This window comes from Silurus meridionalis, chromosome 7, assembly GCF_014805685.1.
Source record: "Silurus meridionalis isolate SWU-2019-XX chromosome 7, ASM1480568v1, whole genome shotgun sequence".
Lineage (NCBI taxonomy): Eukaryota > Metazoa > Chordata > Actinopteri > Siluriformes > Siluridae > Silurus > Silurus meridionalis.
Genome location: NC_060890.1, coordinates 14255856 through 14280668, shown reverse-complemented (window position 1 = coordinate 14280668; position 24813 = coordinate 14255856). Strand labels below are relative to the sequence as shown.

The window sequence follows — 24813 nt, the reverse complement described above, 5'->3', positions numbered from 1 at the left end:
CTGCCTGAAATATACCACTCCTTGTCATTGTGTATCTAATGTTTATGTCGTCTCTGCTGTAAAATGACCATAAAATGACTTCTGTGATTAAAGCTGTGCCTTCTTAGAAAAGTTATTCATTCACCTGATAGCGTAACACATTCGGTCAGGTCTCATGCATCTCATCATACAGAGCTTCTGTATGGCAGTCTTTTTCTTCCAGTCTCGGGGGAAGAGCTCCTTCTCTGGAGCCTCAGACTCTACAAACTTCTTCCAGCTTGTGGCTAAGCTTTCTATATCGTTGTCTAGATCTTTAAAGTCATCCATTTCAGCCAAAGCCTATAACAAAGCAATTTATTTATAAACAAATCAAAGTGATAACAGTGGTATGAATAATCATCTTTAACTGGTTTGGTCTTTGCTAGTGGAAAAGAATCATGAACATTCTTCAAACCTTTATTCCACCCCATCCCTGGTTGGAGAGGAAATCAACAGGTGATACCAAGCCAGCTTTAAAAGGGAATCTTAGCAAGAAGTCCAGTTCTGATGGGTTGATCTCCTTGTTTCTGACCAGTATCTGAGATGATAAATGTTTATAGATTAGAAATGTCTATACCAAGATAAAGGACATTCTGAGACAGTTAGCTGATGTTCGGATAATTACAGGAATTATTCATTTTACTGCATAGAATAAACTGAATTATCCACATACTTGGAAAACAATCAGAGCAATGAATGTGAGTTTATCCTTCTCAAACAAGCAGCGGTTGGTATACATGAAGACGGAGTAAGTGATTTCATTGATAAGGTTCTCCACCCGCTGGTTCACATCTTCAGCTGGCTCACTTCGCATAATGGCTACCTCAAACACCTTTGTAAATGCCTGAAATATTGAAAAAAGATGTCTTTTCATTCAGGTTCTGTTCCAATTAATTATTCAGCCTTTTATGAGAGTAAACTTTACCTTTAGGGAGAACTGATAGATGGGGTTTATTTTATTAAGATCGCTGAGAATGAAGAACATCAGAGCTGCACGGATAGACACAGATCTATAGCTCTCTCTTGCCAGGTTGATCTTTTTTTCTGTTATCTTTGCTTCTAACACCTAGAGACAATTTTCAGCTGTGAGTATCTGCAGAACAAGTTTCTTATGCTTTAAATGGCATCTTGAAACATCTCTGACCTTTTGCTCAATCTCAGTTGCAGTTTTCTTGGTGGTCTCCAGGTTTTCCACTAGCGCTGTGTCACCAAGGAAGTTTCCTGAGGCAGCTGATATACGGGCAAGCAGGGAGTCCTCTAGCTCCTTCAGTGTAATCTTAAATGTATTTTGCTGTATGGTGAGCTCTGCCTGAAAATTGGTAGATTGTCAAAAGGCTTTATTAGCTTTGTGCTTCATTTGTGCAATAAACAATAATTAGCAATAATCCAACACCAGCAACAGAAAAACAGACAAATCTGAACAAAAAATATATACAGTATTCCTGACTTTTGTAATATTCTATCTAAGGTATATATATATATATATATATATATGTCACTGTTTTGTTGCAACACATTTTTAGACACAATTAAAAAGAATTAGACATACAAAAAACATACTGAAAATATTTATGAGGTATAAACAAAAATAAAGAAATGCAGCTTACCTTAAGCTCTTCCAAGTCAGGTCTCTCTTTTGCAACAACAGCTGCTAACAGCTGGTCTTCCAGCCCATCACGTGTCACAAGGAAATTAATCAGAGTGCACTGAGCTTGTGTCTCTGGTTTATAGTGAGGATTGAAATGCTTCGTGTGAAGGATGAGTCGAAAGTTAGGGTGGTATTCTACCTCCTTGTCACCGATACATATATACCTGTTGATTCAAGTCAATTTAGAAAATTGGATTTTTGCTCAATTTAAGAAAGATTCTGAGTTCAACTGGTTGTAGTAAAATTACGTACTTTCCCTTCTTAATTGTATTCCTTCCAAGCAATGGGTCCAGCACAGGCTCTATATTCTCACTGATATTTTCAAGCAACAGTACATCTCCACAGGATACTGCATTCTCAATACTGTCAAGGTATCTGGATAAAGAAATAATAAAATGTATGTAGATGCTTTCAATCTCAATGTTGAGATTCTGTCATAGTTTTATATCATTAGACTTTACTGTCAATACCAGGCCATTTCACACCTTTTGTCTCCAATATATTTGCTGAAATCTTTATACTATAGAAATCGGTTATATAGAGCAGTGGTCCCCAACTACGGACCGGATTAATGTCGGACAATATTTTCATGGACCGGCCTTAAAGGTGTAGCGGATAAATACAACAAAATAAAATGATAGGAAAGGCATAAAAACTGGTATTTTCTAAGTATAATAAAAAATCCACTGTGTTGTTTTTTGTTCATTTTGCTAGCTTGGGGGTTTAAATTTAGCAGTAATGTATTATGTGTTAGCAAACGGAGCTGCCCCTTTAAGAAGGTAGAGGATGGAGGTAAAACATGTGACTGAGGCAAGTATTTTGACATGCATCAAGAGTAAGTCATAGACAGATGTGGCAGAGAGAATCTGGTCATTTTAAAAAATAAAACATTGTTCAGAATCAAACAATAAATAAAATGAAAATAGTGTAAATTATGTATTCTTTCTGTGCAGTCCGGTAATAATTGACCCATGGACCGGGCCGTGGTCCGCTGCCCGGGGGTTGGGGACCACTGATATAGAGTAATTGCCTTTCATTTTTTCTTAAAGACTGCTACTTGTATGTTCTTTTCCTGTCTATGCTGCACTGCATGTATTTTTCTTTTCAATTTTTCCACTTCCTATTGTGGATGGAATAATGATAAAGTGAGAAACTTAACTATTTAAAAAAAATACTGTGGTTTGGAAGAGTGTTGTTAAAATAAAACTAATTGCTATTTACATGTGAAGGTGCTGTCAAAATTCAGCAGCTGATCAGACCACCAGACTTACCCTCTCTGCCCCAGACGGATGATTTTAAGGTCGTCTCCGTATTTGGTCTTTATCCATTTGATGCCGCGGAGCTGTGCATCCACGATCAATGGCCAGCGCTCAGTGTTGCAGAGGATGGTGGCATTTTCAACAGACATGCGGTCACTAGGCAGACCTTGGTTGCTCCAAGCTGCTATTGCTGCATCGTCTGTAAGGAGGGTCAGGGAATCTAGACCCTCTGTGATGGGAATGGGGTCCTGAGAAAGAAATGATAGAATGAAATTTGTTAGATAATTGATGAATTAGATTGTTAGACATTAAAACATTGAAATGTATAAAGCACCTTAAGTTCCTTGAGATAAGGAAGCCAATATTTGTCCATGAGGTCGCTGCGATATTTCTTTGTGAAATATCCAACATATGACACAAAAGCTGAAATCAGCATGACATCGCCACAGAGTGTTTTTTCCTGACTGTTTAACTGGGCTACTAATTCTGACCAGCGGATCTTCTCAGATGATAAACCTCCAACAAGTCTAGAAAGAATAATTATTTATTATAAAATCATAAATTTAACGTAGGCTTGATGTGCACTGAACAAATTACAATACCTATTCCAATTATAATAATTTATATTCACATAAATATGTTACCTGTTGGCAAGGGAAATAGTCTTATTAGTAGCATCAGCTTCCTCCTGACACTTTTGTTTGTCTTCTTTTGCTTTCTCGACTTCAGCTGTCAATTTGGCCAAATTTGCATTCAGTTCCTGAAAAAAGTACCAAAAACTTGGTTCAATCTTTTGTGAATAGGGCTTTGTGTAATTATTCCAACTCTAGAGTTGAGTAAAAGTCTTACCGCAATTTTGGTTGTGATAACGGACAATTTGTCTCTGGCTGCAGCCAAGTCAGCATTGGCCTGCTCTAAGGCCATCCTTTTGGGCTTCACATCACAAAAGACTTCATAGAACTTTACAATATTGATACACCATGAACAGAGTCCAGCAGCAGCTATTGACTTTGAACGAATAAATTCTGGCTCAAACTTGGGGTCATTCTTGAAGGGTCTTGGTAAAGAGAAGTTGAAAAAAGGGATGATTAAAATTTTATAATCACAAAACATTCAAGAAACTGAAAGTACACAATCGATAGTACTACAATAAAAAAAAGAAAAAACACTTACTCGAAAGCTTTCATACAGGTATCAGGTATTTTCTCCTTATTGTATTTGATCAGACTGTCCAGAAAAGAATCCACTTTTGCCATCATGTTTTTAGCTGCTTTCCAACTTTTGTCTTTGGGGATTTTGCCCCCAGGGGCAAGGAGGATCATCACACCTGCTGTGACATTAACCACAGCCTCCGGAGGTGAGCCAAATGACTTAAGTTCAGTTAAGTTGTTCTGCAGGACAACACAGCAACAGAAGAAAACAGCAGTGAATAAAAGAATGTTTATGCAAATTCATATTACTGGCTAGAATAAACTTTCTGAAAGAGCTATAGCGCTAGGTATATCTGCCTTGTACTTACATTTTGCTTACAATCCAATCACAATAAGTATGGCACTGAGACATATATTTGTGTAATTAAAAATCATGAACTGGCATTGTACTGGCAGGCTAGCGGATGTTGCAGTAACACATGTATTTCGGGTAATGCAATTCTTAGCCTGCTAGTCTCACACCAACAACTATTCTCTCAACTTTACCACTTAACGTAGACTAACGAGATAGATGTGTTAAATAAAGTGGCCAGTAAGAAAATATAGTACTTAAATACCCAGTGCTTGCCACATACATATTTATTGGTCATATGGAACCCTAATTTTATTACAAAATAATAATCCAATATAAAAACAGTCTAATGTCAAACACAAAACTAGCAAAGGTCAAAAACAGACACACTACTAACAGGAAATGGGCAAAACAATAAAAAAGTGAGGACAGGAGTGATATACCTTATTCAGTGTGTTTAAAGCCTCTTGTGCAGCTAGAAGAGCAGGCTCAGCTTTGGCTAGGTCCTCTTCACAAGACTTTTGCTTCTCCCCTACGTTCTACAAATAAATTGAAAACGCAATAAATATGTTTTCCAGGTTATTGGGTTTGAGAAAGTGATAGGGCACAGTTTTACCTTGGCAATGACTTGAACTTTCAGCTCCTCCTCATCAGCAATGGCTTTCTCCTGGGATACCTTCTCTGTTTCTGTTGTTACAACTTGAATAAGCTTAGCAGCATCTTCATTCTTCTGTTTGAGCTCTACTTTTTGAACTGCCAGTTTATCATTCAGGTCATCTACCTGGTATGTTTATACACATATATATATATATAAATTAATGTATGTCCATTAAAAAAAAAACAGATGTAAAAAAGATTTTTAGCATAAGTAGTTATTTCTAACCTGAGCAGAGGTATTCTCCAATTTGTCCAATCCCTGCACAAGTCGTTCCTTTTTTGACAGCAGTTCTGACCTTTTTGCACTAAGCAGATTCTGATAGAGCTTAATCTGCTCCAGAAAGGTTTTTGGGGTGGTGTAATTATAGCGGCGGTCTGACAGGAGGTAGCTTTTTGACATGTCATTCACTGACTTGTGAACATAAGCCATAAACAGACTTAAAGAGTCTTTGATTTCAGGCTAAAAAAACAGCATGTTGTTATTAGTTAAACACAGAAAATATTTGCAGTGAATTATATAGATAAAAAAAAACCTTTTTTTTTTACATTTACCGTAATGCCTTCTGTCTTAGACAGGAAGCGAGCACTGACAGACACCAAAGCTTCTTTTGGCCACTCATGGAACCAGTCAATAGATGTACAGGTAACTACAGCAGGGAATTTGCGAGCTCGAGCTCTTAAAGTTGAGCCCACTGGAGAAAAGCACAAAATCACCTGCAGGAGAATAAACAGAAAATACTTTAAATTGAGAATTCAATTCTAGGCATTGACTTCCTTTTTTTAAACAACATGGATCATGTATTTATTTATTTATTTATTCTGTAGTTGTCACCTTCAACTGTCTCCTAACTCTGTCAATGAAGAATTTCCAGCAATTATCTCGTGTGTCTGGCAGGCCAGTGTCTTTCATCTCATTCCTCATAGCAGCTATGATGTTTTCGACCTCATCATTCTGGAACAGGCCAGGGATTTCCCCTGAAGCCAGCAGGTCATTAATAAGCACCAGGAACACCTCCTCTGCCACCTGCGAGTCTGTCATCAAGAACACTGTGCCTATGTTCTTCACGCCAGCCTTAATATACTGAGCATTTAGGTCCAACTGTAGATTACATAATGAAAATGAGCCTGTTACTGTAGTATGGACAATAATTTAAAATAAACTTTTCTGAAAGTTAATTTCTTATCAAAATACTTCAAACTCTTTTAAATTAACTAATAGTGACATGAATCAATACATACCTTTAGGTCAGAAATCCCATATCCCTTCCTAAGAGTAATTTGAAACACCTCAAAATTACTGATGCTAGCTGCCAAACGAGACAATGACTGCTTTCCACTTCCCCCTACCCCCACTAACAGTGCATTGCCTCTGGGATTCTCCAGTATACGGTTAATCCTGCAAATATGGGACATGGCATCCTCAAAAAGAACCTAAAAAAAAGAAAGAAAAATCATAAAAAAAAAACTTTAAATGTGAATTGTTCCTTCTACCAATGATTATTTGAAACCCTACAATGTCTAACTAATTAGCTCACTAATAAAGATTTTCTGTTACTTACCAGATCCATGGCTGCATTCACTTCATTGTAACTTTCAAGGGCTTCAGTCAAAAGTTTATTCAATGCTGTCCAGCTTGGTATGGGAAAATATTGTGGATCTCCAATTCCTTGTGCAAAGTGGCAGTAGATATTTGGCTTCTCCATAAGCTTTCCTGAATCAATTTCCTTTGAAGCAGAGCAAGCAGATTTAAATAAGCATACAGAGGATCAATATACAGTTTGGCTTTTAGTCTATAGCCTTCATAGCCTTCCAAACTAATGCCATACACACCATGCTATGCCTACCTCAAAGCAAGATTTGCAAACGTCTTCCTGAATCTTCTCGAAGAGTTCGATGTCGGGTACATCTGTTAACCTGTCTCTATAGACTCGGTTGCATTCATGCATCCAGATTCTGATAAGATCGAAAGTATCTTTCACACACTCTGGAGTGGAGAACAATAAACCCTGCAGCCAGACATGTGATTATTAATGGTTGAAAGACATCAGCATTATTTATAAAACCTGTAAATGCAGAGTTGGTGTTAAATACTTCTAATACAGTTAAATGATGATTATCTCACAAGTGGTGGCAGGATGTAGGTCATGGGTTAAAATTTAACCATTTCCTGTCATTGTTTTTAATGCTGTCCTTGGAAATCATTTATCAAGCAAGCGATTAAAATAATATTGACCTTACATGAGAATGATTGTAGGAAATCATTAAAATTTTGTACCTGGAAGATGTTGGACAGATCTCTAAGATTGAAGACGTAATGAAATTTGACAGCCGTTGGAAGAAAAGATGCTGTTATCTTGTGATGAAACTCTGTTAAAGATGGAATTGCATATACAGTCAATTTTTCTTTACATTTTAATCTATTTAAAACTCAGTAAGTGGACAAACGAAAGCAAACTTACTAAGAGCTGAATTAACAAATTTTGAGCAGAAACTAGCTAGTTCAGGAGAGAAGCCTTTCATATCCAGATGTTGTGAAAACATGCTGTTGTAGATGCTGAACAGGGCATCTTGGCCAGGGAAGCTCACAGCAAACACACAAAAGTGCCTCTATGAAATACAATGACAAACAAAAGACCAAAAGATAAAGTACAGAAAAAAAGTGAGTATTTAAAAAAATATATTTAGTCCTCCAAGCTAACCTGTAGTCGGGAATCAATAGTGAAACTGCCAGCAGTGGGGTTCATGCAAGCCACATACTGGCAGTGGTGGATGTCTTTCAGTGTCAGTTTTTGTCTGTCATACCTACAGAAAATGAGAAAACCGAAAAATAAAGTAACAATTCATTTGCAAGTTTTCAGATAGGAGGTATATGTGTTTACACTCTCTTCTCTAAGTATGTTATACCACTATACAAATTATAAGAAAATACACAAGAATTACCAGTGGCCGTGATCCATGTGTTGACGGATGAGCGTGTGTGCGGCAACAGTGAAGTATTTGTCAACCTCAGGCATGTTCATATCATCTATGAAGTAGATCAGTCTTTTGTTTCCTGGGGGACCGTAGTTACGACCTGCTTTCTTCTCCAAAGGCTTTTCCAAAATGGCTGTTAAATATTATATTGAATATAATGAAATTATGATTTACTAAACAAAATTTTTAATTAAACAACAGTGACAATAAATCAAATGATTGATTAGAGGCTTGCACACCTTGAAGCATTGCAGAAGTAGTGTAGAAGTTAAAAGGCACAGACTGAATCATATAGTTATCTGTGTTAAGGCTACGCAGTTTGTCTCCCATGATCACAGACTTTCCACTGCCAGCATTTCCTACCAACATTACTGGCCTTTTTCTCCCTATTAGCTCATCCAGGAAATAACGTATACGAATGGTCTCAGCAGTGTGAACCAAGGAAGCCTAAGTGAGGCACAAAGAAATATTACTTATTACATTATGTTGTCTATTGTAGGTAAGTAGACTCAGAAACCATAAAAAAATCATTAACCTGCAGAGGAATATCTGGATCCAGAGTGAATGTAGGTACTTTTTTTGTCCATAAAATGAACTGTTTTGAGTCTGTGTCAATAAAATAGTCAAACACTGTGCCCTCTGATGGAAACTTGATGGTCTTGAATTCACTTATCCACCATTTGCTGAATTCCACACGGTAATCAATTAGCTAAACAAAAGAAAAGGTGTATTACTTATAGTACATTTCAAAGACATATAAATACAAAAAAACACAAATAAATAATAAGATCTCTTAAACAAAATGCACAGCCACTAGTCTGAATGGGATATCGCACCTGATCCTGAAACATGGAACTTCCAAAAGCCCACACACAAGCAAAAACCAAGTAAAGCTCATATAGTTCTTTAGTGGCGTCAGGTGGGATGTTTTCAGGAAGCAGAAGGCACTCCAGGAGGTACAGTAGTGTTTGAATGAGTGTTATCTCTGGGAGAGGGATTATTGTTTTTAAGCTGAATTTCAGCTTTTCCAGGCAAGGTGGCAGATACTTCTCAAACAAAGAAGGCAAATATGCTTTCTCTGACTGGACATCTCGTTTCTCGATCCAACTCGTCACAACTCTAAAAGATTGTTTTCACATTGGTTATTGCAGACATTTTATTATGTACACACCATAATTAATATTTTAGGCTTCTGATTTCTGAATATTATATGTAGTTTCGGTAAATTAATACAATCTAAAATGAATGCGCTTCACACTTACGGAAACCAGCCTAGGTCAGCAGAGTTTATAAAGAGGATTCCAGCTCTAGATACTGTAGCAGGTGTAGCGGTTCGAAGATCTTTGATCTCAAAGACTAGTCGCATAGTGGGGTTTAATGGGATACGCTCATTACTAGCCAGAGTCAGCACCTGTATACACCAGATAAAGACAGAGGAAAGATAATGTTGAACATTTATTAAGCAATATACAATCCTGTTTGCTACTATAAATTAATGCACAACAGTGGTACAGAGGCAATTTATGTGTGACGTGTCATATATACCTTATTGTCATCCATAACAGTGTTAAGGGATTCAATCCACATGGGGTCAATATCACCATCCAACAAAATCCACTTAGGCCCATCATGAGTTATGTTAGCTAAATCCCTCATGACACATGAAAACAGACCTTTAAGAAAATAGGAGATAATAAGAACTCAACAACACTGTGCTATGAAAATAAGCAATAACACAAGATAAACAACAACAACATGATTAATCATTTTCATAATAAAAACAGTTTTTTTATATACCATCTTTCCACTCTCGTGTAGCAGGGTTGATAATCCCAAAAAGCTCATCGCAAGTCACAGCTTTAGGATCTAAATCCACTACAACAGACTTCTTCTTCAAGTTTTGGTATGTTTTGGTCAAAGACCTCAAAACCTTTCATAAAAAAATAAAAAAATAAAAAAATCTACTGTTATAAGTGCATGTTCATTACACAATTAAATATGTAATAGTTAAAAACATAATTGAACAATTAAAACATACAATTTAGAACTAACAATTATAACTTATAATAATAGTACTTATAATAATAATATAATAATAATTATAATAATAAACGTATAATAATAATAATTAATACATTTTTTTTGTCATTTGAATATTTCATTAACATATCTAAAAATTAGACAATGACAAATGCAAAACATGATCTAACGTGCAGTTTACATTATATTAAAGTGTATTATTCTAAATTGTTACCCATTTGAGACACACAATCATGGTATTGTATGTACCTTGGACTTTCCACACCCTGCACTGCCAATGATAAAGACTGAATGTCGGACAGTTAGTAGTTCCTCCAACTGAACCACCTTTAGCACAAAGTTGTCTTCTGCCTGAAGCTTGAGATCCAGCACAGACTTCTTCACCAACTAAGGACAAGATCAGAGGACTTGTAATTGTCTCTAAAACGTTTTGATAAAGTCACTAAACCATTAAAGCTCTAAACAACTGACAACTATTGACCAAGTCAAAAGGCTGGTAAATGTACATGGTCGTTCTTGCTTGAATGTAATTTGTTCTTGCTTGAATGTAATTTGTTCTTGCTTGAATGTAATTTGTCCAGCATACTTTACTTACTTTATCTTTCCAGAACTACAATGTTAACAAACATTATGGCAGGCTTAATATCATTAACATTGCTTTAAGAACATAAAATATGTTCCGACTGATTATTACTTTAAAATATTACAGATAAAAAAATTTTTGTAAATTATTACATTTATAAATAGGTTATAAAGTTATAAATCATGGTTGTATATGAAACGGGGGTAATTTTAACAACCTTCTCAAATTCCATATTCCTCTTCCTAGGCACATCAAGTGCGGGGAAAAGATCTCCAATAAGTCCCATAAAGACTGGCTTGTCATCCAACACAATTTTGGGAATGTTGAAGTCTCTTAAGGCTCGCATCAACACTTGGTCTTCTGGCCTCCCTGGATCTCCTCTCTTTAAGGATCCAGCCACCACAAGCACTGACTTAATTGCACGCAGTCCCCAATCATAATGATCCTAAGAATCAGGAGAAAGAGGAAAAATCCCAGTGAAGCAATTAAATACCTTAAGTGATGTATAAAATGCTAAATGATGGTAAAATTCTAATGAAACACACCCTAATAGTAAATCATAATACCTGTTTAGAGAGCAATTCTTTACACAGACTATAAAGGGTGATAAATTTCCTGGCCAGGATTCTGGCTTCAGTAAATCCTTCTGCCACCAGCATAATCTCACAAATCAGTTCAAAATCAGGAACAACCATAGCACATGGCCTGTAGGAGTCGAACACAAGAATATAAAAATGGCTTTGAGCATAGAAATTATAGAAAATATTATTTTTCTACAGAAGAAGCCACAGCTGTTTGTGTTACAGCAGAAAAAAAAATCCTGTACCTAAAAAGGGCTTTGAGATTTTCTGGAAGTTCAGCACGGCCAGCATATCCAGGATTCATGGTGATGAAAACACCGACAGTTGGGATCAGTTTAATGATTTGGCCAAAAAAATCAATTGTGGTTTTTTTGCTCTGGATACCGGAGTGAATACACTTGACCTGAAATTTCATGCATAATAAAAGTGTGATGAATAAAAGTGCTATGTTGTCTGCCTATTTTCACATTTCATAAAGTAATTCAATAATATTATTAACGATTTAGCAACAAATACAAACTGTCCTGTTCACACCATATTTTAAAAATATAGCTCAAAACAACAACAACAAAATCTTATATCCCATATTAGCTTATTATTAGCCCTTATTATTATTAATACTGTACTGCAACAACAATAATAACTATTATAATTATACATTAATATAATTTGTATTATTATCTGTTAAAAAAAAAATAAAAAATTAAATAAAAAAAAAAACATACCTGTACTGCTATGACAGATAACACTTCCACAGATATCCGATTGAACTCATCAAAGCAGCCCCATGCTCCAGTCTGGGCCAAACCTTTGTAAATATCTCCACAAGACTATAAAACAAAACATTAATTTGTAACAATTGATTTAATGGCGATCCAAAAATGTGTATTGCATTTCCATTTCTCATACCTTGTAATCCATTTGTTCAGAGCAATTGAACACATAGACCATAATGCCCAAGGCTCTCCCCAAATCTTTGGTTGTCTCTGTCTTTCCTGTTCCAGCAGGGCCTGCAGGTGCCCCTCCCATAATGAGGTGGAGAGACTGGGTAAGTGTAATGTAGCACCTGTTCAAAAACATTTCTCATTTTTAAATATCATCCAAATGGCAAAAGTGAAAACACAGACTCTTTCTACATATCACGTTCAAAACAGAGACATACCTATCAGTCAGCGGTGTGATAACGAGTCGAGGTGTGTTTCCTAGATATTCATACGAGTATTGGAACTGTGCATCACATATGTTAGCATAGCAATGCTTTCTGATGTTATCCCAGCGATGCCTCAATTGTGACTGCCACATAAATGCTTGAATGTTGTCAATCTGGTTTTGAAAGAAGACAAAGCTTATGTTATATTTTTTTTTTATTAATATCTTTAATTGTGGTGCCTCATATTGCACATATTGTATAAAGACTGGCTTAGACAACTCCATACAAGACCTGTATGCAGTCCACTCACTTTGTTAGCAACCAGTTTAGCAACGACATCGCGAGCATGCACATCAATTGTACAGATAGTCATGATCTTCTGCCGATCTCCTTTAGTGAGCTCACCAATCAGCAGAGTGATCAGGGCATTTAGTTGTGAAACCTAGAAGAAAACAAATTACTTATAGTAATAAAGGCTTTGTAATTAATTTATTAAACAGTACAGCAAATAAATGCAATACTAAATAATTATAGCAACTGCATCTGAGTCAATTTAGTTTACCAAAAGCCAATGCATTTACAGCAGACAAGGAGTTTTCCCCACTGTTTAATCTTCCATTTCTGGACACTTCTATCTTATTCTTTGTTTGTTTATAGAATGTTTTTTAATCTCTTTTAAAAACAGTTGCATTTTTTTTGTGAAAAAATGTTATCAATGATTTTGTTTTTTTTGTCAAAAAATCTAATCTACAATAGTCTACAGACTTAGTCTTTTACACTATTAGACTATTTCTATGTCAATCTGACCACAAACCTGCTTCTTGAAGTACTCTTTCATGGAATTTTCATAGCCTTCTTCAAGTTTTGCTAAAGCCAGGCCCACCTCATTGGTCCACCATATCTGAGTGGTAGCTAATGCAATCTATACATGAAACAATAATCTTGTCAAAATGCAATTTATTTTGTAATATCCAGACATAGTACCAACATTTGCATATACAGCAAAGTGGGAATAAAATACAATAGATGTATATAAACCTGTGCAGGGTGGTCAAAGAGCCACTGTTCTCTGGACTTCTTTTCATAGCTTGTGACAGCGTCTTCAAATTTAACTCGCAATGTTTCCACCATTCTTTCCAACACTCTGTTTAACCATGTCTCTACCTAGAAGTAAAAGTTTGTATAAACGATGCAGGTTATAATGTTATTATACAAATGTTATTTATTATATTATTCCTCAAATAACTACATTGGGGTATGTATTCAGAAGTATTTACCTGTCCTGAACAGTCACATTCCATATCAAAGTTTACATATTCGTTTTCATTACTGTACATCCCCAGGGCCTGTTTTAGAGGTTTTTCGTTTTCATCAAGTTGAAATTTCAAATTGGATATGCTGTCAAACAGTTTAGGCAAGTGCTTTGTGACCTATAAAAAGACAAAGAATACATTAAGCAAAGAATGCAACATCATGCAACAACAAATTACAAATTTCTTATAAAATGCTCACCTCAACAGGATTGTTGCCAGTAGACAAAATATCCAGGAGATCCGCAGAGGACACAAAGTAAAATCGAGGAAAAGCAAGCCTTTTGACCTCTAAATATTCTACAAGTGCCTTCTCACATGTTGCCAACCTGATAAAGAGTACAAGTGGAAATTTTAGTTTTATCTGTTTTACAGAACATGACCAAAAATAGCAAAAATTATACGAAGGAAATGTTTATATTCATTATAATTTGTAAAAGTAAAGACAGTCACCTAGCCTCTAAATGTTCCAGCTTCTCTGGAAGACCTTTCTTATTTGTACAGTCAAGCACATGGGGAGTTTTGACGGCATCAGTCATCAATTCCTTCACAAGAAAACAAGTCAAATGTAGTGACAGCCAAATGTTGTTAAAACAGTAAGCACCAGATAGAAATGACTACAGTAACTGATTTTTTCCAAATTTCCAAATGGCAAGGATACAAATTCTATGTTCAATGTTTATGTTAAATGTTGCAATTGTCTATTTAAAAATTGGGGCTGAAAAATAAGGAAATTAAATATGCTATATGATATTTTCAGAGCACTGAAAAATTCAGCTTTTACATACCTTGAACTCAATGTCAATGCCTTTAAAACGTTCACAGTCTTCCGGTAACTGTGAACGGATGTCTTCAGAACCAATGAATATAAATTCTAGGTAAGACCATGTATGTTGCACATGGAACCAGGTAGAGATGACTGAGTCTGCAATGGACAGTTTCTGCTGCCAACTTGATACCTCCTCCTGAAACTGGGCAATGTATTTGGAAGTCAAAAGTGTCTGCAGCTGCATCTGGTTGTCCTGTAAAGTCTCCATCAGCACTTCATTCTGCTTCAACAGCATGGTTCCTGTGCGACCATGAGGGTCATACTCAAACAGGAAATCTTTCCAGGTGTTGTCCAGCTCACGAAGGACCTACAAAATTAAAAAAAATTAAGACACAGTGTAAATTTGTTTATCACATTGCTTTCGCATAAGTGTGTGAAAACAAATCTCTACAGAACAAAAAGCAAGTTAACAACATGAGGTCATTTAATTCTATTACAATTATTTTTTTTACCTTTTCCATTGCCAGTTCTTTTACAGCTCTGTCAACAATTCTAACGACTTCATCCTCAACTGTATGTAGGTTCAGCTTCAATAGGTCATCCAATGTAGTTTCCTCTGACATTTCGAAGCTCACCTACAGAAACAGTGAAGAGTCAATAATAAAATCGATAAAAAAAAAAAAAAAAAATCTTTCAGAACACATGCCTGTATACAAACTGTTGAGTTTATATCACCTTGGCTGCTTTCGTCAGTTGCTGCCAATGCCTGTCTCTGATGGCTGGACTCTGAAGGTCTCCCACTGCCCGCAAAGATGTTATCATGTTCTTCACCATGTTCTCCACGCCTGTGAATGCATCCCATGTCTTCATTTCTTTATCTAGACCCTTGAAGTCTTTTGCAAACTTCTTGCAGTCCCTGGCCATGTCATCCACATGTATATCTTTCCAGGGAGTTCTTCTCCAGGTATCTATATGTCCTACAACCTGTGGCATAAATTTCATTGTTGTTCATTGTAGAAATTTAAAGTCAATCTGTAAATACTTTATATTGGATGTGTGCTTTAGGGGAATTTGTGTGATTGCTACCAAGTGTATCATGTTCCATAGTTCCTTCAGCAAATCAATGTCTTTTTGACAGGCTTTTATCACTTTATCATCTGGGACATTCACTTCAAATAATTGTGCCATCTTCTGCAAGCTCTCTAGTTCAGTCTCAAATGAAGTGACAGTCTTTTGAGCCTGCAATAAAAAAACAAAACCTTTTAAATACTTGCAATAATTTAATTATATTAACAACATTTCAATTTGCAAAGACAATTTTTATTAACTTTAACCTTGCCCTGCATTCAGAGATTTATATTACCCACATCGGTGTTCAGACCTCAGAATTAACTAAGAACTGATGTGCTACACAGCTGTTATGAAAGATTTGTACATATATAGTGATGTTGACCAAATACAAAGGTGTTGTATTAGGAGCTCTGTCTGACAAATTGATGTAGCCACAATATGTCACACTGGGATTTATAATTTGAGCTGTAAATCTAATCTAGAAATGATGGAATGCCATTTTAAGAAAAATCTTGAATGCATAAATACATATAGCATTATTATTAATATTAATCCGAAAATATGTTCTTGTACAGAGATTAGTAGTAACTATAAAGTAGTAAGCTATGAGCATAATAGACAAGTGCTTATTCATTTTGTCCATTAAACTGCAGGCATTGTGTCTTTACACGAAAATACACTGAATTATCCTAATTATTTTGTTCTTTTATAACATATCAGTCAGCTAAATGTGCACTAAAAATATCCGACCTTTTTCTATGCCTTTTTCAATCTCTAACGCCTCTTTTCTAGAAAAGTCTGGCAACCTTATAACTTTAACTGACAACCAAATAATAGCATTTGCATAGAAATCTATATTAAATATGTGTAACATCTATATATTTCAGAAATACAGAAGTTTCAATTTACCGTATCAAGGGCTTTATGGGGATTCTTAGAAGCAAAGAGGAACACGGGCTGCTGTTTGAACTCCTCTCGAAACTCAAGCTGCTTCGTCTGTATTCAAATACAAACAGAAGTGTATTTGAGCTTAACCCAAAATAACAATACAAAAAGCTAGCAATGATTACTTTCATATACCTGAAATTGGTGGCACATGTCTTTAATTATATTGCCTTCCTGCTCTTGCAGTGGAAGAAGATTTTCTTTGACTTGAGCTGCAGTATTCTTCAGCTTATTCCAGTGCCCTGGTAAGTCCTACCAATGTAAATAAATAAATAAATAAAACGCTTTAAATACAAGTGTATAAATTATATTTTATATGCTTAAGAATATAGCATTAATTAAAACCAAGTGAAAATGAATATCTTGCCTGTAATTGTGTATGGACTTCTTGAGGAAACTTCACATCATATATTTTCAGGAATTCAATGGTGTCCTTCAGTGGTATAAACATGTTGTCAGTAGCCACCTGTCGGGTTTTCACTCTATATAGACGCTCCATTACCTCCACCAAACACTCACGGTCTCCCTCTACCACAATCTTAGTGAGGCCTTGCTTGACCATTGCAATAAAATCTTGCAGATCCCTCAGGCTAAAATTCAGAAAGGCAAAAGCTTTAACCATCAGCTCATTTTTTAACACATAATTATTTTTTATATTATAATTTTAACATATATCTTATCTAATCTTATAATTAAGTTCACTCCAAAAACTGTTACCATTTATAGGTAAAGTGCTCTTACATAATTAAAGCTATAATTAATTTTTTCATGTGCTAAGCAGTACCTGTTAGTGACATCATCAATAAGATTCTGTTTAAACATCCAACTCCATTTTCGGATGCTATCGAGAAGAGTCCCCTTAAATGGCCTGATGTCAATCTGAAGCCACTGCTGTAATAAATGTGTGCCCTTCAGTTCGTTCACTTCTGAGTAGAGGTGTTCATAGGTGTCAATCTGAAATCACAAATGTATCAGGTAAGTTATACAAAATATGCAAGTAGTGAAATGTCCCTGACATTAAGTATATAGCACGGCACACTGATATTACCGCATCTTTGAAATCGTTGAGTGTTGCTGGCTGTTTTGGGATATTCTCATGAAGATTGGCTTCGATGTCATCATGTTTGAACACTTTGGCATACATTAGGAACAGTTCCATGATCTGTTCTGGATCATCTTTCCAGAGATATGCATACTTATGTAAGCCCTCAAGATAATCCTGTGCCTCCTTCATTGCATTCAACACTTGACTCATCAACTCTTTACGCATATCTGCAAGCTCAGGCCTTTCATCAAGTTCCACCTATACAAGAAACAGTTTTAATATGTGCACATAAAAAATAAGTATTTCTTATTTACACTAGCACATGTGCAATATCAGACATATATTTACCATGTAACTGAATGTCTTTGTCTTCGATATACGTGGGATAAGCGTGGCAGTTGTATAAATGTCATGAATAAGGTTTTCAACAATAGGGCATAAGCCATCTGGAATCCCTTCACTCAGAGATGGAAGGAAGGCAGTATTTCCATCCTCCAGTGCTAAAGACACTTCAAATAAGGGATGCTTGGTCTGTTCAAAGAAAAAAATAACTTTTAACAAACCATGCTAAAAGTCTGTTATGCTTATTAAGCCATGTGAATTCTTCAGCATTCCTACCTTTGCACACATATTGTTTACAAGAAAATCAAGGGACATATGGAGGACCTTGAACAATCCATCAAGGACTTTATCATCAATGTAGTCTGCATATTCTTTCCAAGATTCTGAACATTCATTTGCTCTAAAAATCTTTTTATTTTCCTGGAGAAAAAGAAAGTTCATATTAATGTACTTGTTTAAGACGTAAATCTGATTTTAATAAAGTAGTAAATTTGATGGATAAGTACTTCTATCAAGGCGTGAATCTTCTCTCCAGATTCTTTAATGCTGTTATATTTGTTCTCTAGAGCAACATGTCTTCCTTCTAAATCAAGAAGTGACTCATCCTTGCCGTCTTTTCTTTCGAACATCTGAGTCACCAACCATTCCTATAAAGACATTGCAAAGTAGCTGTTGCATGAAGGGGATAATAAATTACTATACTATACAATAAATATACATTGCTCACTTACTTTCATGATGTCCTGTATTGTTATGACGTTAGATTTGGCCAAGTCAATCCTGCTCTGGACTTCAAGAATAGTATCTCTCATTTTCTCAATATACTCCCATACACCTGAATAAAACAACACCATATCTGGTTGGCAAAAACAGTGCCTGCAAACACAGCAGTTCCTTCAATCCCACCTCAGAGTCCACTAGAGTTGCTTTTTAATACTGACTGTTAATATACAAGGTGGTATCAAAATGTTTAGCAGAATAGCAGAAGGTGCTTGACAAACTTCAAAAAAAAGACTTCCAGGACACAAGCACTGTAGTGCTGTGCAGGGGACTGTTTTGAAGGCAACAGTGTGTAAATGTACTAGGTAAGTAAAGTACATTCTTGTGAACGAGGCTAGTTTCGAAACTTTGTGATACCACCTTGTATAGTAAAATTATAAAGGCAATAATCATGTTTTTATGTATGATTTACTTTTACACTGAAAATATAGAATATCTGCTATGCGTCCACTTATCCTCTCATTACATAACACCAACCTTTACTATTCCAGCAGAGGGAAGTTTCAGCGTATGCTAACTCTTCATCGATGTTCAGAAATTCTTCCTTTATAAGTGAAAATTCCACAGGTAGAAGTGCAGCCTTAACCTAAAAATCAGTAACCAGCAGTAAGCATAAATGCAATATATAATGTGTTTAGTAAGAGTGACAAAAATGTTTAGAAAAATGTCCTTTTTATCCAATACCTGATTGTACCCAGATGCAATGAGGACCAAATTGGCAACATATTTTCGGAATGTTTCATGCCTGGTAAAGATATCATGTGCACAAGGAGGGATATCTTCTTGACCTAGAATTTTGAGGTATTTGACCTCCCTCAGCACAGCCACAAGCTGAAAATTAAATAAAAAGTTATGAATCACTCAGATAGAGACCTTATTTAGGTGTGAAGCTGCAAATGTACTTTGTTTAACCTGACTGCTTCAGGTTTATATTTTCAATTTTTCAAAAAAAAAGTATTTGCCATCATATTTAAAAATAAACATGAACACAAACCTGCTTATTGAAATTAACTTGAAGTACATTTGTTTCTTTCTTTCGTAGCAGTAATGGTTGGGCCAGGCTGACCTTGCATTCAAGATCTACCCTAGCATACCACTGTGCATAAACCCGATCATGGTAACCATGCAACAGGTCCATCATCTCATTGTGTTTTTGGCAGGCAAGTTTCATTTCCTCAGTGTCCATGTACCTAGAAGAGTGTAATTGAGATAAAGATAAAAAAATTCCATTTAATATTCCAAATGTTTCAAAATCATTCAACCTGCAACCAAAATAAAGCATACATACATGTGAAGAATTGTTTCAACACGCTTTGTCTGCATCTGCAATCGGCCTTCTAATTCTTGAACCCATTTCAGTTGTCCGGCAACAGGTGGCATATTCTTAGCAATAGGAGGGACACCTGGACATGTATCCAGTAATGCCATCTGAGCATCATAAATGAGCTTGATTCTATCGAGCTCTAAGCCAAACATTTCCAACAATTTATTGTACTTCGAGGAGATCAGCGAGTGAAGAAGAGGTCTCTCCAGAACAAAGCCAAACATTTCAAACAGCTGTTGATATAAAAGAGTATGTAAAATTAAATGTGAAAACACAAGAGATTTAAAATCAGTTCGATTTCCCCACACTACTGAATATGCCTTATTTAAATGTTTGATGAAACTGACCTTTGCAGCTGAGTCTGTTATTTCACAGCCATCAAATGCTTGACAAAAGATTGTCCCAAGTCTCTGCTCAAAGTCTGTAATGTGCCTCTGAAACCTTTTAAAGTCCTTTTCAAAGCCCTGCAACATTTAATAGCGTTCTCATATTTAACATCATTTGTTTATGTAAAGAATTAAGCACAATTAACAGTACAAGTTCATCAATGATGGGGTAGTGAGATGCTTTGCTCATTAATTTAATGTTGTTGAACATCTGCAAAACAACTTTGTTCCTGTAATCACATCCGTTATATATAACAGCTATCTTTTTTTTCTTTACGGTGGTTAAAAAAAAAAAGTGTATTTAATTACATTGTTGACCCTTAAGGAACATCATTATAGCACAATGATTTGATCTTATTTAATAGATACTATATATAATCATTAGTGTGTTATTGATGATCTATGAATTTTGACTGTGAGAAGGGTTCAAACGCTAAAATTCCGCATTGCCATGACTTGTTATACTGTAAGCGCATATAGCTGTAGTACAACTGATTACACGCTTCAGAATTCAACAAAAGTACATGCCTACCTTATCACTTGCATCTATTGGATCATAACTGCATTCAGGAAACATCTTTATAAGCTCAAGGAATTCCTCATAAACGGAGAGAACTGCAGCTCCCAGCGCACCTCCTTTTATTCCTTGAAATGCAACTTTCTCTAATTTCCAAAGCTCTCCAGATGTTTTGTATACCGCCTGAAAAGTAAAGATGTTGTTAACTTGTGATTACTTAACCCGAAAATGTGCCTTTTATCAGATTGCTGTTTTGTAATTTGCTTAAAAATGTTTCTCTTTTAGTTTAAGAACAGCATATGAAACAAAATAAATAATAAAATGAATAAAATAAACTCCACCTCAATTTTTTGCAAGCGCTCCAAAAACAAATTTAACCTTGAAAACACAAGATCTGAAGGAAAATCCCAGTTCTTTGTTCTCCCGTTCTGCAAATAATGCATAACAGTATTACTGAGCATGCTTGTTTGAGAATTCTATACTAGTTCAAAAAATCTTTTTTTTTAGAAATTTTTAATGATTTTTATCACATTTACCTTGAAGTTTTTGTACATATCCAGTTTGCACTGCTCATAGCTTTCTCTAAGTGTAACTACAGTCACAATGCTAATTCTGATTTGTTCAGCTGCTTCATCAATTTCTCCATCTAGACCTTTCATTACTTTGTCCGGATCTAAGAAGTTTCTTGTCTATGAAACCACATGAAAATTATTATTATTAAAAACATATTATGCACAGTATTGTGTCATAATGACTACAAATTTGTAAAATCCATATTTATACCATAACAATGAACAAATTGCAGATTTCCTGTAAGATGACTATGATCTTTTCAGGGTAGCAGTAGTATTCTGAATTAGTCCAAACCAGAGCCACTGTGTGCATCAAGGTTTTACAGTATGAAGGCAACTAAGAAAAAAGCAAACGAAACAATATACAAATGAATATACAAACTTAATTATATCGTGTAATTTCAGATGAGAAAAGTTTTTTTTCTTTACCAAAGAATACTCCAACTGTTCAATTTCATCGAGCATCTTCTGCAGTGGCTTGAGGTAAATGACTATATCCTGGGCTTCTTTTAAGCCTGTGGAATTAAAGTAAGTTAGCCCTCATTCTAGTGTGACAGTAAGTGGTGATCAATTTAAGACATTTCGAAAGGTTTGCTTGCCTTCCTTAACATCGTTGTAGATACTTCTCAATGCTGGCATATAACTGCTTTCTGCAGTTTCGAGAGTTTCTACCATTTTCAGCATCTTCGGGTCCATTAGCTGTAAAAAGAGAAACGTAATTTTTTCCACTTAAACATACATCATGCGCTTTAAAAACTTCTAATGTCATGCAGCATACCTGTTCATTTAAATATTCCAGATTCATTAGTCTGTCTCTCCAGAAATCAAACTCTGCTTTTGGAAGTGGGTTCAGACCATCAAGAATTGGCTGAGCTGATATTTGGCTCAAAACATTTGTCACTTGATGGGTCCAGTCGATGATTAAGGTCTCAAAATCATGTACGAATTTGCTGTTGATACAATAGGAGAGGGTAAGGTGTATGTAAACAAATTAGAGTGGTTTGTACAATTTTGCATGTTGAAATAATCCATACACTTTATAACAAATGTATTTAACCCATATACATCGTTTTAATTCATTCAGTTATTAGTAAATTATTTGATCTTTTTTATTATTATTATTATTATTATTATTATTATTATTATTATTATTATTATTATCGATGTACAGTTCTGCAGTAGCATAGTCTATGCATAAGTTCTCTGCTTGTTTATTGGTTGAAGTGTCCTATGACATCAATAAAATTGGCTGAGTTAAAGATACATTCTTAACTTTCATTGGCTAAATCTGATGACGTATGTCTTTAATTCCGCCTTTTATTTTTACGTAGGAAGACACTTTAACCAACAAACAAGCAGACTGAAATGCTTCTCATTTCTTATGGTATGTACATTGCCAAATAAGGAAGTGCCTACTGCACTGTATTAACATTTTACTTCATTTTGTAATTAATAATTATATTTTTATTAATACATTTCATTATTTCAACATAAAACTTCAATTAAAAACAATTCCCTTTAAGTTTTTTGGTCTATCGTGCTCTCTGCGAGAGACCGGGAAAATCAGCTAAACAAATTAGTTATGTGGCAAATGCAATTCCGCGATAAACCGGGGATCAAGATTCAAACCGCTGTAAAGCGTGGGATTACTGTATATATATATATATATATATATATATATATATATATATATATATATATATATATATATATATATGTATATACTTTATGCCTATGTGTTACTTGTGCACATCCTTAGAATTAAACAGGATGCAGAAAAGATGACATGTGGTATCCACTTTATATCAGAGCCAAAACATCTTTAACCCTTCTGTTTTTAAGGTAGAACTACATATTCACATATAAGCCCTGTTCCTCTTTAAAATATAGGTTTTTTGCAGTGAGTGTGACTATAAGCTGCAGTATAACTTTTATTTAACTTTTATTTTATGCAGTATAACATTTAATTTAAATTCAATTTTTATTTGTCACATACACATTCATACAGAGTCCGACATGTAGTGAAGTGCTTTTAACGAATGTCCAACATCTAAACTTGAAAATAAAAATAGTTAATAAATATAATTAATAAAATGAAAGTATTAAAAGTATATTAAAGGTATAAAGTATAACTATGAAGTGAAAAATTCAGGTTTAGAATAACATTATATATACACTGGCGATCAAAATTAGAGAACAATTTATAAACAATTACACAATTCTGAAATAATGTCATCTTCACTGCTCAACAGTTTAAGGAGTTTTTGTCCTGTCTATACCATGCTACCAGAACACCTTTTCCACAAATTAACTAAGGCATTTCCAAAAAGAAACATTATTTTGCAGAAAACACACTGATCAAAATTAGAGAACAATGACTGTAGCATGGAAAAAGATTACAACAAAATATTCTGAAGGTTACAACAGTCAGCAATTAGTAGGAAGTGTACAGGCCTCTGCTCTGAATGACATCAGCACATCTGCAGCCACAGGACAGCACTAGTCTCTCACACTGCTCTGGTGTGATTTTGGTCCACTCTTCTTCCAGTCTCCTCCACAGTTCGGTGACTGTAGTTGGTTTCTTGGCCATAACTTTGTCACGAAGGATTTTCCAGAGGTTCTCTATTGGGTTGAGATCAGGACTCTGGGCAGGCCATGTCATTATTTCAATGTTTTCAGTTTCAAGGAACTGCTTTACCCGTTTTGCTGTGTGACATGGAGCGTTGTCCTGCATGAACACTGCGGGCTGATTGGGTGATGAACGCAGGGAAGGAACCATATGTTGTTGAAGAAGGTTCTGATGAACATTTGCATTCACTCTGCCATGTAGCTGTACAAGAGGCCCAACTCCTGCTACAGAAAACATGCCCCAAACCATGACACTTCCTCCTCCACTTTTCACTGACTTCTTTACACACTTTGGGTTCAGTCTTTCTTCAGTTTGTCGCCGAACATAAAGTTTCTCATCGGGCCCAAATAAATTAAACTTGCTTTCATCACTGAAGTGAATTTTGGACCAGTTCTCCTCTGTCCACACAACATGTTTAGTCTAGCCTTTTGATTCTTTCTGCTAATGAGAGGTTTGGTCACTGCAGAGTGGGCTTTCAGTCCAAATGCTCTTAAACGTCGAGACACTGTATGACGAGACAGATCCTTACCCTGTTCAGCGCTGAACTGGTGATCATTTTCAGCTGCAGTGTGGAAACGATTGCCCATTGAGATCCTCCGCAGTATCCTGTCCTCTCTTGTATTTGTCTTCCGTGGACGACCAGCCTTCTTGGCGAACTTGAATGAGTTTGTGATGTTGTAAAAATTAAATATTCTTGAAATCACAGATTTG

The 24813-nt window shown here is 35.5% G+C and overlaps 1 protein-coding gene across 1 annotated transcript in view; it reads right to left on the bottom strand.

The window, feature by feature from the left end:
- LOC124388642 (dynein axonemal heavy chain 17-like) overlaps positions 1 to 24813 on the bottom strand; it is a 34553-nt gene that overhangs the window by 6395 nt on the left and 3345 nt on the right. The window contains exons 3-70 of the mRNA XM_046853523.1: positions 22252 to 22423; positions 22073 to 22172; positions 21903 to 21988; positions 21685 to 21810; positions 21438 to 21590; positions 21243 to 21329; positions 20917 to 21084; positions 20346 to 20462; positions 19963 to 20231; positions 19669 to 19864; positions 19359 to 19505; positions 19152 to 19260; positions 18626 to 18729; positions 18401 to 18541; positions 18171 to 18314; positions 17901 to 18083; positions 17556 to 17810; positions 17292 to 17461; positions 16875 to 17097; positions 16643 to 16759; positions 16472 to 16558; positions 15578 to 15730; positions 15227 to 15475; positions 15004 to 15126; positions 14511 to 14858; positions 14176 to 14267; positions 13925 to 14051; positions 13690 to 13842; positions 13451 to 13576; positions 13227 to 13334; positions 12723 to 12854; positions 12425 to 12585; positions 12172 to 12328; positions 11988 to 12092; positions 11508 to 11665; positions 11248 to 11386; positions 10899 to 11126; positions 10348 to 10485; positions 9856 to 9988; positions 9604 to 9731; positions 9321 to 9469; positions 8895 to 9177; positions 8594 to 8767; positions 8298 to 8505; positions 8026 to 8191; positions 7785 to 7887; positions 7545 to 7692; positions 7361 to 7452; positions 6930 to 7091; positions 6645 to 6809; positions 6325 to 6516; positions 5918 to 6184; positions 5638 to 5799; positions 5312 to 5545; positions 5045 to 5209; positions 4872 to 4967; positions 4099 to 4316; positions 3775 to 3982; positions 3570 to 3685; positions 3260 to 3452; positions 2938 to 3173; positions 1919 to 2041; positions 1626 to 1830; positions 1163 to 1327; positions 944 to 1084; positions 692 to 862; positions 434 to 556; positions 125 to 318 (exon numbers count right to left, since the gene is read on the bottom strand). Coding sequence (XP_046709479.1) covers positions 125 to 318; positions 434 to 556; positions 692 to 862; positions 944 to 1084; positions 1163 to 1327; positions 1626 to 1830; positions 1919 to 2041; positions 2938 to 3173; positions 3260 to 3452; positions 3570 to 3685; positions 3775 to 3982; positions 4099 to 4316; positions 4872 to 4967; positions 5045 to 5209; positions 5312 to 5545; positions 5638 to 5799; positions 5918 to 6184; positions 6325 to 6516; positions 6645 to 6809; positions 6930 to 7091; positions 7361 to 7452; positions 7545 to 7692; positions 7785 to 7887; positions 8026 to 8191; positions 8298 to 8505; positions 8594 to 8767; positions 8895 to 9177; positions 9321 to 9469; positions 9604 to 9731; positions 9856 to 9988; positions 10348 to 10485; positions 10899 to 11126; positions 11248 to 11386; positions 11508 to 11665; positions 11988 to 12092; positions 12172 to 12328; positions 12425 to 12585; positions 12723 to 12854; positions 13227 to 13334; positions 13451 to 13576; positions 13690 to 13842; positions 13925 to 14051; positions 14176 to 14267; positions 14511 to 14858; positions 15004 to 15126; positions 15227 to 15475; positions 15578 to 15730; positions 16472 to 16558; positions 16643 to 16759; positions 16875 to 17097; positions 17292 to 17461; positions 17556 to 17810; positions 17901 to 18083; positions 18171 to 18314; positions 18401 to 18541; positions 18626 to 18729; positions 19152 to 19260; positions 19359 to 19505; positions 19669 to 19864; positions 19963 to 20231; positions 20346 to 20462; positions 20917 to 21084; positions 21243 to 21329; positions 21438 to 21590; positions 21685 to 21810; positions 21903 to 21988; positions 22073 to 22172; positions 22252 to 22423 — 10971 coding nt within the window. The remainder of the gene's footprint in view (positions 1 to 124; positions 319 to 433; positions 557 to 691; positions 863 to 943; positions 1085 to 1162; positions 1328 to 1625; positions 1831 to 1918; positions 2042 to 2937; positions 3174 to 3259; positions 3453 to 3569; positions 3686 to 3774; positions 3983 to 4098; positions 4317 to 4871; positions 4968 to 5044; positions 5210 to 5311; positions 5546 to 5637; positions 5800 to 5917; positions 6185 to 6324; positions 6517 to 6644; positions 6810 to 6929; positions 7092 to 7360; positions 7453 to 7544; positions 7693 to 7784; positions 7888 to 8025; positions 8192 to 8297; positions 8506 to 8593; positions 8768 to 8894; positions 9178 to 9320; positions 9470 to 9603; positions 9732 to 9855; positions 9989 to 10347; positions 10486 to 10898; positions 11127 to 11247; positions 11387 to 11507; positions 11666 to 11987; positions 12093 to 12171; positions 12329 to 12424; positions 12586 to 12722; positions 12855 to 13226; positions 13335 to 13450; positions 13577 to 13689; positions 13843 to 13924; positions 14052 to 14175; positions 14268 to 14510; positions 14859 to 15003; positions 15127 to 15226; positions 15476 to 15577; positions 15731 to 16471; positions 16559 to 16642; positions 16760 to 16874; positions 17098 to 17291; positions 17462 to 17555; positions 17811 to 17900; positions 18084 to 18170; positions 18315 to 18400; positions 18542 to 18625; positions 18730 to 19151; positions 19261 to 19358; positions 19506 to 19668; positions 19865 to 19962; positions 20232 to 20345; positions 20463 to 20916; positions 21085 to 21242; positions 21330 to 21437; positions 21591 to 21684; positions 21811 to 21902; positions 21989 to 22072; positions 22173 to 22251; positions 22424 to 24813) is intronic.